This window comes from Phyllopteryx taeniolatus, chromosome 9, assembly GCF_024500385.1.
Source record: "Phyllopteryx taeniolatus isolate TA_2022b chromosome 9, UOR_Ptae_1.2, whole genome shotgun sequence".
Lineage (NCBI taxonomy): Eukaryota > Metazoa > Chordata > Actinopteri > Syngnathiformes > Syngnathidae > Phyllopteryx > Phyllopteryx taeniolatus.
This window is the reverse complement of record NC_084510.1, coordinates 13,121,177-13,134,566: the sequence shown is the minus strand read 5'-3', so window position 1 is coordinate 13,134,566 and position 13,390 is coordinate 13,121,177. Positions and strand designations below refer to the sequence as shown.

The window sequence follows — 13,390 nt, the reverse complement described above, 5'->3', positions numbered from 1 at the left end:
ATGGATACTCCTTTAAACTGCATTTTAGACATCAAAGCCTGGATGGCAGAGAACTTTCTCCAGCTTAACCAGGACAAAACTGAAGTTTTTGTCATTGGCCCTGAGAGATAAACTTCTAAACGACAAACATTGTCCTTAACTCATTCACTGCCAGCCGTTCCCTGAGCAGGGAACCCCTAGACTGCCGGGCATTTTCGAGCAATTTCACTCATTTTTCAAGCCCCACGAAATATTGTGTACTATGACACACCAAAACCACCAAAAGATCACACCCTTCTTTCATCAGAAAAAAAAAAGTTTCTCTCTAGCTTGCACCATATATTTGCATTTGGATAAAACGTCATTTATTTAAGAAATACATTTGTTGAAGCAGCGTCAAGTGTGATTTGACGCTTAACGTTATGAATCAAGCTATTTTTGTCTCGTAAAGGGCACCACGCCACTTTTTGTATAAAAGCAACGACAAAGCTGTTATCAGTCTCATAATCTAAAGGTTGCTACGTTATGAAATAAGAGTTCTAGATTACAGAGGCGTCCTTATTAAACTCAATACACAAGTGGAATTTTATAGAATATTTAATGACATCTACAAGGGATCGATAGGGAAACACACACAGAGTCTAACTACAGGAAGAAGAAAACACTAATACTGGTGAAAGAAAGATAGGTGCACGAAAAGGGAAATGGAGCACTATGCTGCTGGAATAACGTTGAAAATGTGAACGTTAAATGTGTACAGTACAGACGACAGAGAGAAGGCAAAGTTGGTATTTTCTGTGAAGATAGTAATTTCCCTGAAATTATTAGGCACCAATATTGTACAGCCTTATTATCCATCCTTATTGTGCGGTACTCACGACCATAGACCAGTTGGTCGTTGGAAATGTTCTTTCTCCGGACATCTCAGGAGGAAAACAAAGCAGGTTTAGTTGTAGAAAAATAACACAAAAACAAAGGAGGCGGAAGAAAAATTGGGGGCACCTCGGGGTGTGCTCGTAGGTTTCCTGCCGATTGACCTTGTGGCGAGCCAAGCTCGTTTCCAGCTGCATGCTGACCGTTATTTTTATTTATTTTTTAAACTGTGTGTGTGTGTGTATCGCGCATGTATGTATCTGTATGGATGAATGGCCAGAGGGGATCGATTTTAACTATGTAATGCACTTTGAGATGCAGATCATTGTATAAAAAGAGCTCCATAAATATTTTGACTCTCACATTGTGGAAAAATAAAGGGTCCCCAAATCTCAATCCATTATTCATAGGCTACTGTGTCCACATTAAATAAGTATAGTTAGTTATGACTGTTGGCAAATATGCCCCATGTGCTTCCAGGTCTACATGGATACATTTCTTCATCCAATAAAATGAAAAAAATATATTTATTACTGCTATAACAGATGTTAACATACCAGCTGGCCACAACACAATTATATTTAACAGACCAATAAGATTCTTTTTTTTTTTTTTAAGATCCAATATAAACATTTTATTAAATATTCTCCCTTCAAGGGTAGCATGCTGGGCCTAGTGGATAGCACATCTGCTTCACAATTCTGATGTTTGGGATTCAAATCTCAGCTCTGGCCTTCCCGTGTGGAATTTGCATGTTCTCCCCGTGCTTTTGCTGGTTTTATTCATATACTCTGGCTCAGTCCCATATTCCAAAAGTCAGTTGCGATAGACTTAAGCTCACCCAGGCCGAGAACCTAATGAGGACAAGGCAGTGTAGAAAATGGATGGATGGATTCCGCCTTTACCAAACTAATGCTGCATTTTGATTTATGCGGTGCGGTTCTCCACGCCTGATATGGTATGGTAAGAAAGGGAGAAAAGAAATACAGAAGAACTGATGGGCTCAAGAAAAAAAGTAGCAAGACATTGTTCTAGTACTGAATAAATTGCATCATTTTACTCGCCTAATCAATTCAGTGCCATTTCAGGCACACATTATCATGACAATCTGTTTCCCTTAGTTACTCATAGTTTACACTTGTAGCCAGAGAGCATGAACCCAGGGCCCAATAGATCTCATCAGCCAATGATAAATTCATATTTAATGACCATGGTCATTGTCTGGAAAGAAGGAACATTCTATCATTACTGCTGCAGACGCCTGCTGCTTGGTCGAGATAATTGATTTCTCTGTGGTAACAAGGTATCGACCACGCATGGTAGCCAACTAAGATGACAGTTTGATTCAAAGGTGTGGAGGGGGAATGTACGTATGCATGTTGTTGGCGGGGGTTAACGTAGAGCCTAAGATATGAGAGCACTGAAAGGCAAACGAGCAAAAAAAAAAAAACATTTTGCAGTTAGCCTGTCAACTATAGTTTGCTTTCACACTGTTTTGTACATTTACCTCACCAAGTGGAAAGCATATTGACTTCAGAACTCACTAAAAATAGAAACAAATCTGGAGGAGCCTTTTTTCCCTAGCCTGCAAACAATGGAAAATATTGACAGTGCGCTCATGTTTATATATGTTGTTGCCTTAAACAGGATAACTACTCAACTGATCTACACAAGTTATCCACTTACAAGTTTTAGCAGTAAATACTTTCAACAATGTGTCCGTTTTCTGGAACAAATTCATATACACCGGTTATTGAACACAAAATGCCATGTTTGTGCAGTGTTAAAATGGCTGTTTACTGTAGCAGACTGCATTGGCCAGATTTGACTGGCAGTTATTGAGTTGACGAATCAGAGGCACTGATTTATTGGCCCTAAACTGGAGTAGCCAGACAGGCGTACAAGCTCTACAAAGCTGGAGGATGATGAACATAAACTCGATCTTCAAACTGTCAATAAGAGCAACAAATGAATCTTAGGAATACAATAATGCTTTGATTGCATTAATCTCCCAGAAACTGTAACCATACCATGTCATCCTACTGCACCATGACCAACACTTTACTATATAAATAGATCACTTTAATATGGTTGTGTGTTTACAAGCTTACATTGTAATTTATCTTAGCGCTCTTAATTGGACTAGTTACTCATTTGGCCCCTGCAGTCCCACAGCAGAGTGGAGCTCTAACTGTGCACACTCAGGCTAGAACATGGAGGGAGCTCGCGCACACAGACGCAGCCAACTGTTTGATGCCTGCAGCAGGCGAGCTTATGCTGCACAGTACGACAAATAAACAGCATTCCCACAAGAGGGTACACACAGGAGACCTCATTTCAGGCTAATCAACTATTAATGTTGATTTGAAATGCAAACATTTTTGAAGAGTCTCCTCGGTAAAGACGGGGGGCAGATAAACTGTCATATATTTTAACATTTCTACACCACATCTGTCCAATGGCTAGAAATTCAGTATTCAGCAAGGTCAGAAAAAATGTCTGTCAATAGCTATGCTGTCCATGCAATCAATTGTAGAAATAACCATTGGTTACCATATATAAATGATAATTTCTTTACTTCCTATGTCAGATTTGATCACCTGTCCATTCATCTCAGATTAGGGCAACACAGTGGCTGCAATGGCTACTGGAACAATGAGCAAAACTGCACTACAATTCAGAATGACTGGCACTTTATGCTTTCACATATTTCCTATAGCACTAAGAAGTTTCCACCAGGAAAATGGAGCAAATTAAACAAAGGGTTTTACACTAACAGAGACAGGAACATGCTTGGAGTTAAGGATAAATTAAGGGCAGATATGGCTAATTTATGTCCAAGATGTAGGAGGCTGAGCTGCCAAGAACAAAGCCCACATCATAATGAGCATCACCTCAAAAGCTTTTCAAATGTATAAACACCAAGAAGAGAAAAGGAAAAAAATGACATTTGATGCTTTATTTTTACCTCACCCGTGGACTGTTTTTTTTTTTTAACAGCTCCACTGGGCTCCAATTTAGGTTAGCAGAACAGATTATGCGCAGAAGAAGCAAAACCAGTTGGATGACAGTTTCTTTGTAATTCCCAAACACTTCTGACTCATTTGTATCGTGTTTTGGAGCAAGCATTTTTAACTAAAAAAAAAACAAAAAAAAGGCAAAGGCAGGCATACAAATGTATTAGGTCTAAAATGCAAACATAATATAATGGCAGTCGTTAAGATGTTGGCACACAAGGCTTGAATGGACTGTTTCTACATTAATAAGTATCCAGTGAGTCAATACAGAGTGTGCTGTCCTCAATTAGGGCAATCATAGAAGTCAGTTACAATAATAGCATGATCATATAATGAAATCATAACAGTAATACAACAGCAGCCTCTAGTGGTAACTGGTAAGTATACCTATTCAGTTTGTTGCATAGATACAGTGCAAAATATTGCATAATTCCCATTCAGTAGCAGTGTTATTAGTAGTGTTACATAGGCATATAGATTGGTCTGATTGATAATCGCTTAACCACACAACAAACATTAAATACAGTGTCTCAAGCAAAGTTTAAAGCATGTTCAATGACAAGATTCTAAAGCCAAACTAATGTTTAATTTTTTTCTCCCTTTGGCCCAGTTTCATTTGCTGCTCCATCTGAGGCTGTGGTTACAACCACACATCCATCAATGGATGATTGCGCACACAAAGAAAAAGATCCTTCTAACAGATGAACTGCAGTTGCGTTGTCAAAGCATTGAAACCTCATTAGCACAATTTTGGTCCATAGTAACTCAGGACATACTGTATGAATCAAAGATCATTCAAATGTATACACATTCTTCATGTTTACAAATCTGATTAGAAAGAAAGACGTCTATATAATGCATTCTTAAGCTAAAATTGCACGTTAGTTTTACTCACATTCTTGTGGAAATGGAGCTTGTTATTGCAGCAAGTAATACAGAACTCATTATCAGCGTTTTTTTTTTGTATCTCCAGTTGGCCGTTACTTCAGATGTGGAGACTCGAAGAACTTACCCCCAGGGTTAGCAGATGCTTTGCTCTTTCCCGCAAATCTAAAGATGGTTGTAGATGACATGTTTAGAATTTAGAGCACATTAAAATGCATCAAATGCCCCAATATTTGCATTAGTACCTGAAAGGTTATGCATACTAGTAAATATTTTTGAAAATCTACTAGGTCTACATTAACATTGAATCTTGGGCTAAAATCGCTAAGCAAACTTTATTAAAGGCTTTGCAAGCACATTATACTGTACATCATGTTTTTGTTTGGCAGAACATTGCTTGCCTTCCTTGCAGAATTTTGCCTGTATACAAATTAGGGCATATCTAAATTTACATCTATAAATACCTATCTTGAAAATTATCTGATCTGATCTTTTTTTGGGCTCGTGACAATTTTATCAGAAATAAAGAAATTGTTAATCTCTTTATTACCTTGACAAACTAATATACTTTTTAATCATTTAGATTGGAAAAACTGATTTCAGCTAATAGTTTATCTGACCCGCTTAAAATGTGATGAGTGACTGGGTTCCAGATATTGAGTTGCAGAGCTGCCCAAAAAACCCGAGGTTCTTTATAACCAGTATCAATATCAAACCTTTGAACGATAAGGCAATGTGTGTGGAACTAACCCAATAGACTTAATACTCATTAATTAGTGTTTCAGCTAAAAGTTAAATATAGCAAATGGTTTTAACTTGACTTCCTGTATTAAGATTGTGACCTTTTATTTTGAAGGGTACGCACCGCAACTCAGCATTTTGACACGAAAAGTAATTTCACGCAGCATCGGTGATATATATATATATATATATATATATATATAATTTTTTTTTTTTTTTTTTTTTTTTTTTTTTTTTAAGTCTTCTAATAGATGAACCAAATGCTATAAAACGCTGATTCCTTTCCGGATTTTCACCGATGAGGCACAAGGTTAGAGTTTGTGATACTGTGAGACAACGTTTGTGAATTTTGTCCCAATTCATTGTGATTTAAAGTTGCTATGGTGAAGTTTTAGCTCAATGTTAAGCTTTTTTTCCCCTCCGTCAGCACTGGAGAAGCTATTTGTTTCGCCTGGAAGAAGGTTAAAAAATATGTGAGACCGAGGAGAGAGAATGGAAAACGTGTTCTGGATAATGACTGGATCAGAGTACAGGACAAATTTGGTCTTTCACGCACACTGTCAGAATACGGCCATCAAATCTTGCCATCTCTCGGTCAGACGGTGGCAACACTACAAGATGTGTATTCCGATACCACCGTATCGTGTCTTTTACGATCACTGGGCTTTATCTTGGCAAATCGAACGCTATCGGGGAGGCGTGTCCAGAAAACGTCACCTTTCACCACAACCGGATACAACTGTTTCCAAGTTGTTGTCAAACAATGGATGAATGAAGTTTTGGGCTATCCATTTAAGGACTGCTTGAGGTATGTTCACGTACTTTTAATACAATATGGCTTGCAAGCAGGCAACAAAACCTTATGTAGCCTAGCAAGCTAGTGATAGCACTAACGTTTACACGTAAACATGCCTACGTTCTGTCAAATCACGCTCTGAAGCTTCGGTAAACATTGGTATGTGCGCATGAATAAATGTTGACAACGGCGACCAAGTATGTTGAGGCGATGCGCTAGTCACAATATGCAATCCTATTGGCCGCCGTCAAGGTGCGCTGTCGGAGAGTTGTCGTTGCTATGTCACATTACACGGAAGATAGCAAAAATCAAACATGCTAGACTTTTTATTTTGGTGTCGTAGGGCTATTGGAGGGCCAAATTGTTTGTCATAGATTATGTCACACCACAAGACCTTTTGTCGTTCCTAACAAAATATGTTAGGCCCGATCTGGGAAATCGCCCGCGATAGCTAATCGAGCTAATATCAGGACTAAAATCCTTTAGTCTGACCTTACCTTATCCCTACGGTAATTGAATTCTTCCCAAAAGCAAATATTCCTATGATTACCAAAAAAAAAGAAAAAAAAAAAAAAGCCTTTGACAAGATATTGTGCTTCGTGGATAAAAATGCTAAGTCAATCACTGAGAAATTAAAACTGGACATTTAAATCTATTGATTGGACATTTGGGAGGGAAAAAAACTAAAGATTAAAAAATAACAAAGCAAGCTTATTGCCAAAATATTCTGAATACTGAATTTTAATCAAATATATTCTGTTGATTATTATACATTTAATACTTGTAAAAATTGTGTGAAAATTCATAAATTGTTAAATTTTTAATTGCTTTGTGGACCCAGTAGACATTCTCTAAATATTCTGAAATGTCACAAGTATACATAAATCTGGGAGGAGAACATAAAAGCTTAAACGGCCAAGTCAAAATTCTGATTCATATTTATGGAGCATTTGATAGACCCTACAAGACAGAGTGCGTGAATAAACTTACATGGTGGTGCTAGAGAGGGTCTGCATCATACGTTTTGACAGCGAGCTGGAGGAGGGCGTCTTTGTCATCTGGTGTTCAGGAGTGGTCAGTGGTCCCAGTATGCTTACTGCAGCAGCCCAAAAAAAAAAAAAAAATTCAATTAAATTAAAAAAACAGGTTAAAAGTCCATACGTAGGAGGTGCAATTTTGTTTAGTACACAGACATGCTGGTAAATTATTGTTGGGGCAGGATTCACTTTTAATACATAATCATCACTGTATGCCCCAGAAGCTGTGATTTACCATCACGATTTGGAGTCTCTGTGAAGTTAGTATCCGCCATGTCTAGATTACCCGGATAGGCATACTGATTCCAGTAGCTTGTCGGGATACTAAACAAGTGCTCAATTACCTGGAAGGAAAATAAAAATAAAACAAAGTGAATTTTGAAGAAAACAATTACACTTCCAGTATATTACTTGATAAAGAATATACTTTACCCGTGGTTGTCTGCTTGTGTCACTCAGGATAGTCATCGTGTCTGGGTTTGGAACAGCGTGGCCCACAAGGGTAGGTCCGAACACCTTGGCCAAGTTTGTCACGTCCATCTTTGTATCCACACTCTTGGACACTCTGGGCGAAAGTATGACATTCCTGGTCACTGTTCGGGCAAAATACTTTCACCCAAAAATTTCTTACAGTCGAAGAAGAGTAAAACGTTAAACTTCACAACTTAATTAAAGTTACTTCTGCAGATGGATCATGAGGCAGGCCAGAGTGTCTCGATTGGGTTGAGGCAGCTCGCTGATGGTGTGGTACAACAAGGCAAGACTGTTCCCATCATCGTGGATTTCTACAAGAACATTAAAAAGGGACACATTATAGAAAATTTACTTTTTATTGTTTGTTTACAAATACCTGTAGTTGTCTGTTGTAGCGGACATGCTCTCGCCAGATGATACCATGACCCCCAACCTCGGACCGGGATTGCATTCCGCGTCTCCGCTCCCCCACTGAGACAGAAGGCCACGGGGCTGCCTGGTTTATCTCACACGGACGCTAAATGAATTACTAGCCAGTCCGAAGGAGCTCATCAAAGCCGAGAATAGGAATCCTGACTCCTCACCGAGACTTTAAATCAATTAGCAGCTACCCCAGAAACATGGACTCCCAGGCATGCCAAGATAAAAGTACAAAAGGCCATTTGTCCTCTCAAATGCAACTTGTTAAGACATCTGGGACAATGGATGGGACACGAGCAACACCCACAGGCGGTGGAGAGCTACTGCAACTCCTGGGGAACTAAGCACAATCTTCACCTGATTTGAATGTTGCATGATATTTTTAAAACGTTCCCAGTGTTTACTATCACAACAGCGCCACTAGTGATTGTATTTCTGCAAATTTGAATGTCAGACGTCAAATCCGTTTGTCAACTGGGCCAGATGGGATGTTTCACCTCAAACAACACAAATGCCACATTGCAAATATTACAGTGTTCTCAACAACCACATACAATTGAAACATTCATTACAGGGATTAACGAGGATGTGTGCGTGATAATGCAAAGATGGAAACCGGTCTAATCTTAAATCCAATAATTAATTTTATCCCACTGGTTGTAAACCACAAAATAATCATAAGATGGAAAAATAACATTAAGCGGCAGTCTATCTCCCCTTTTGGCCGTCGGGGTGAGGGGGTGGCGGGGACACTACACCCTTTTTTTCGGCTGGGCATAAAGGCCAGAGCCCGCCCTTTGTGGCGCACGCTCGTTCGACCACTTTGTTGAAGGACTGGCTGAGGCAGGAAGCCCCACCTCTCACCACGAGGTGGCGAGGACACATCACACCCTTCCCCGCCGCAGGGCACCCTGCCAGCGCCCCAAGCTACCCGTTCTGGTCCCTGGGCAGCTCACGGGCAAGCTTGGGAGGGAAACGGGCGGCACACGTCAGCTCCGAGCGTCTTGCGAACAGCGACACCCAGGCTTCGGCCAACCTGCCTTGGAACCGTTTTCCTTGCTTTTTCTTTTTTCCTTCCTCCTTCCGCCAAATCCACCTGTTCCCCGTACGGACCAGACCGGCCAAACATTCGGGAGATTGATCAGCCTGTCTAAATTGTGTTTCATGCAACAAGTCCAACTTGCGTTTTACTAAAGTACAGATTAGCGCATATTTGGGTTTAAATTAACGAGAACAGGAATCCCCAGCTCTATGCATTGTCATCCCATGATCATTTCCACCCTCACATCACAAGTCAGTCTCCTTTGCCAATGTTCGTCTGTCCTTTATTTTGCTTTTCCCCGCATTGTCCCCCTGTAGATTCCCATGTTAGATGTCATTACATTTTCTATAAAAATCCACTACCTGTATCAGTTGTGTGTGTTTGGGTTTGACAAAAGACCTCTGGTTATCGAGAACTCTTATCTAATTCCTGTAGCAACCTTCAGATTACAAGACACAGAGGTTTTCGTCACTGTCCTGACGTTTACACATCTAAAAAGAGACGTGGTACCCCTTTTACGAGATAAAATAATTAGATTTTAACGCTGAAACTTAAAATCACACTTAACTGGAAGTAACCCACACATCGCTAGATTACGTTTTTATCCCAGAAAATACACGCTATACTGTGGAGTACTTGCCCATCCATCAAATGTGAAATTAAACAACCAAGTACATGTTTTGATATCAGCCTATTTCTGAAAATGAGTCTTTGAGCAAACCGATCTGCACTTCCACCACACTGTTACCTCATATGCAAAGTGTTCATGCGCCACATACACATAGCATGGTGTATGAACTGCTGTCTACACAAGTTAAAATGCTTTATTTCTGAACTGTCTTTCGTTTAATAGTATATAAGAGGGTAAGAAGGCTGGCTCACTTCCATCACATGGTTTGATTTCCCCAAGACAAGAAACTGGGTGAATAGAATGTACTATACTTCTTTATCCTCTGGGTATTTTGATGAAATCATGTCACAGGCATGTAATTTAGATACCTAGGAACTTTTATAAATTGTGAAGAAAATGCATTCTCTCTCCTTTAAAAGTGAAATGGTAAATGGACTGCACTTATATAGCACTTTATCTACACTATCACAGTGCCCAAAGCGCTTTACAAAACCTCACATTCACCCACACACACATTCATAGACCAATGGGTGGCTGCTGCCATGCAAGGCGCTGCCAGGCCCACTGTAAGCAAATCAGGGTTAGTGTCTTGCCCAAAAACACTTCGACATGCAGACAGTCGGAGCAGTGATTCAATCCAACTACCCTAGGGTCACTGGACCCGCTCTAACTACTGAGCCACGGCCGCCTTCAAAAGTGGTCATTTATCATCCGTACAGTGGAATAAAAGATCAAACTGACCAGCTGCCTCCATGAAAGTTTTGTTGAGGCCAAAGGTGAGAATTGGCTCGGGAAGGTTCCTGAGAAAGTCTTTAAGAACACTGGTGATGACGTTGATGTCGTCTACTTTGTTAAGTGGTGGTAGAGTCTTTCCTCGAATCAGCTTCTCCTTCAGCACTTTCACCTGACGCTCCTGGCCAGAGATTCTGTACAGGCCAACCTGGGGAGAGGAGGGGTTAAGAAATATGGTGCTGTGATATAGTGAACTGGGAATGAACCCAAATATTAATCTAAAATTAACAACAACAACAAAAAGGTTATATAGGGAAAGTCACAAGAAAAGAGGCCCAGTCACCTCATGGAGGCCCCTTTTTTCAATCTCTTTGATGCAATAGATGACTAAAGCTGGGATCATGGGAGACGTGACCGGAGCAAAGTCAGCCAGGGTGCTCTGCAAGCACACCACATAAATTCATATTGTTGTTCTATGTCATTTTATATGAAGACTTGTGAGAAGAGGTATTCTAGGGAGCAATGAAAATGATATACTGCACCTCTGCAGTCCTGACGGGAGTCCTGATGGCCACAGGATTGCATGGCAGGGGGCAGCAGTCGCGGCACTCGGGATGGGTCGCCATTTTGCAGTCCTGACAGCGAAGGTACATCTTGCCAAACTTTGTTCTTCTTCCACATGGTGGACAGAACTCCGATTTGATCACCTTTGTGTGTGAGGTGAAAAATAAGTTACACAAAGCCCAATGAACAGAAAGAGTGAAAGTGTTTTACAGTTTGAGATAACAACAGCCACAATGTTATTCCCATTTGCACAATAATAATACTGTATACATTGACTTGTTTATTTCTATAGAGAGTGATCCAAAAACAGACAATTGAAAAGTTATATTTTAAATTTAGTAATTTCGTTCAACTTTTAAGCATACAAATCTACCTGCCAGTATAACCAAATGCCCCTAGTCATGTAGAACCCTTGTCAGATTGCCTGAAGGACAATAAAACTTGGATGGCTTGGAATTTCAGTTTTTGTCAGTTTTCATGACAGTAAAAAGGCCACATGGCGCCCGAATGCCCCTCTCCTCTCGACCCCGGTTCCCTTCTGTTAAACATACTGTAACTAATAGAGGGTTAAAATAAATTTTAAAATAGACCAACAGATCAATTCGGTTATTAAATAAAATAAAAAAATAGTATTTTATCGAAGGTCAAGACTTTACTTTCTTTTAACGAGTTTGGGAGGGTTACACTTACATGGCTTTGTCTCCACCTGACTTGATTATTGTAAAGCCCTCTATGCTGGCATTAGCCAGGCTTCCTTCTCTCAATTACAACAGGTCCAGAAGTCTGTTGCTCAAATTCTAACTGCAGCTCGCCGGAGAGACCACATTTCACCTACACTGGCATCTTTCCATTGGCTCCCAATACAGTTTAGAATTCAGCTAAAAATACAGTATTATTGCATGCTTATAAAGCTTTGAATGGGCTGGCTCCATCCTACCTTTCTAACCTTTTACACATTTATTCCAGCATGTGACCATGCTGGAATAAATGTGTCTAAGGTCTGCTACTGACTGACCACTTCTTGCTGTCCTAAGGACAAGGCTGAAATCCAGAGAGAGCCTTTGCTGTTGCAGCCCCCAAACTCTGGGTGGAGCTTCCTCACCCAAATTAGACCAGCCCCCACCCCGCTTACATTGAAAAATAAATTTGCTCTCTTTCTCTGGTTCTCCAACCATGTAAGAGAGTTGGCAGTCTTTAGTTTTATTTTGTGGTTGTAGCGCCTTTTTGTCAAGTATTTTATGTCCTGCTTATATTTGTTATGCTATAATTTACGTATTTATTGATGTACAACACTTCAAGTCTCCTGTTTGTTAAAAGTGCTTTATGCTGTAGATAAACTGGATTGGAATTATGTGGTTTTTCATCCATCCATCCATTGTCTGTACCGCTTTATCCTCACAAGGGTCACGGGGGGTGCTGGATGCATAGATGTGGTATTCCTTAAGCAATATTTTTTTGTGGTTGTAGTAACTGTACTGCATCCTAATGAGAGCTGTGCCTTTTTGGTTAGCTCAGTAAGTTACATCGGCATCAAAATATTAGGCCTATCTCCGCTGACTCTGGGCGAGAGGTGGGGTACACCATGAACTAGTTGCCAGCCAATTGCAAGGCACATATAGATATTCATTCACACTCACATACAGAATTTAGAATAGTCAATTAACCTACCATGCATGTTATTGGAATGTGGGACGAAACCAGAGCACCCGAAACCCACGCAGGCAGGGAGAGAACATTCAAACTCCACACAGGCAAGGTTGAATTTGGAACCCAGGTCCTCAGAACTGTGAGGCGGGTGTGCTAAACCAGTCGGCCAATGAATGCCTCTCTGACAATCAGAGCTGAACATTTTCATCTTTGTAAAGGCATCCATCCATCCATCCATTTTCCGTACCGCTTATCCTCACTAGGGTCGCGGGAATGCTGGAGCCTATCTCAGCTATCTTCGGGCAAGAGGCGGGTTACAGCCTGAACTGGTCGCCAGCCAATCGCAGGGCACATGAACAAACAACCACTCACACCTACGGGCAATTTAGAGTCTTCGATTAATCTACCATGCAAGGCATACATTTTTATTCTGGTATTGACTCTCATATTGTGCATACAGTATAGTCGTTGTGGCTGTATTTCCCCACGCAGTATATAGTAGGTATCTTTGGTCCCACACGCGATCATAATATACAACAAACATTTGTTCAA

General features: G+C 40.4%; 1 protein-coding gene across 5 annotated transcripts in view; it reads right to left on the bottom strand.

Annotated features, from left to right (window-relative positions):
• The window catches only part of LOC133483807 (rac GTPase-activating protein 1-like), a 52,912-nt gene that overhangs the window by 34,734 nt on the left and 4,788 nt on the right, over nt 1-13,390 (bottom strand). For 3 of the 5 annotated variants that reach the window (XM_061785562.1, XM_061785561.1, XM_061785559.1), the window contains exons 10-17: nt 11,170-11,334; nt 10,971-11,066; nt 10,637-10,835; nt 8,008-8,113; nt 7,761-7,893; nt 7,564-7,672; nt 7,282-7,387; nt 3,797-4,919 (exon numbers count right to left, since the gene is read on the bottom strand). In XM_061785562.1, the coding sequence (XP_061641546.1) occupies nt 4,850-4,919; nt 7,282-7,387; nt 7,564-7,672; nt 7,761-7,893; nt 8,008-8,113; nt 10,637-10,835; nt 10,971-11,066; nt 11,170-11,334 (984 nt within the window). In that variant the 3' untranslated portion in view covers nt 3,797-4,849. Of the gene's footprint in view, nt 1-3,796; nt 4,920-7,281; nt 7,388-7,563; nt 7,673-7,760; nt 7,894-8,007; nt 8,114-10,636; nt 10,836-10,970; nt 11,067-11,169; nt 11,335-13,390 lie in introns of those variants that run through there. The other 2 variants (XR_009790202.1, XM_061785560.1) reach the window with 1 other exon arrangement.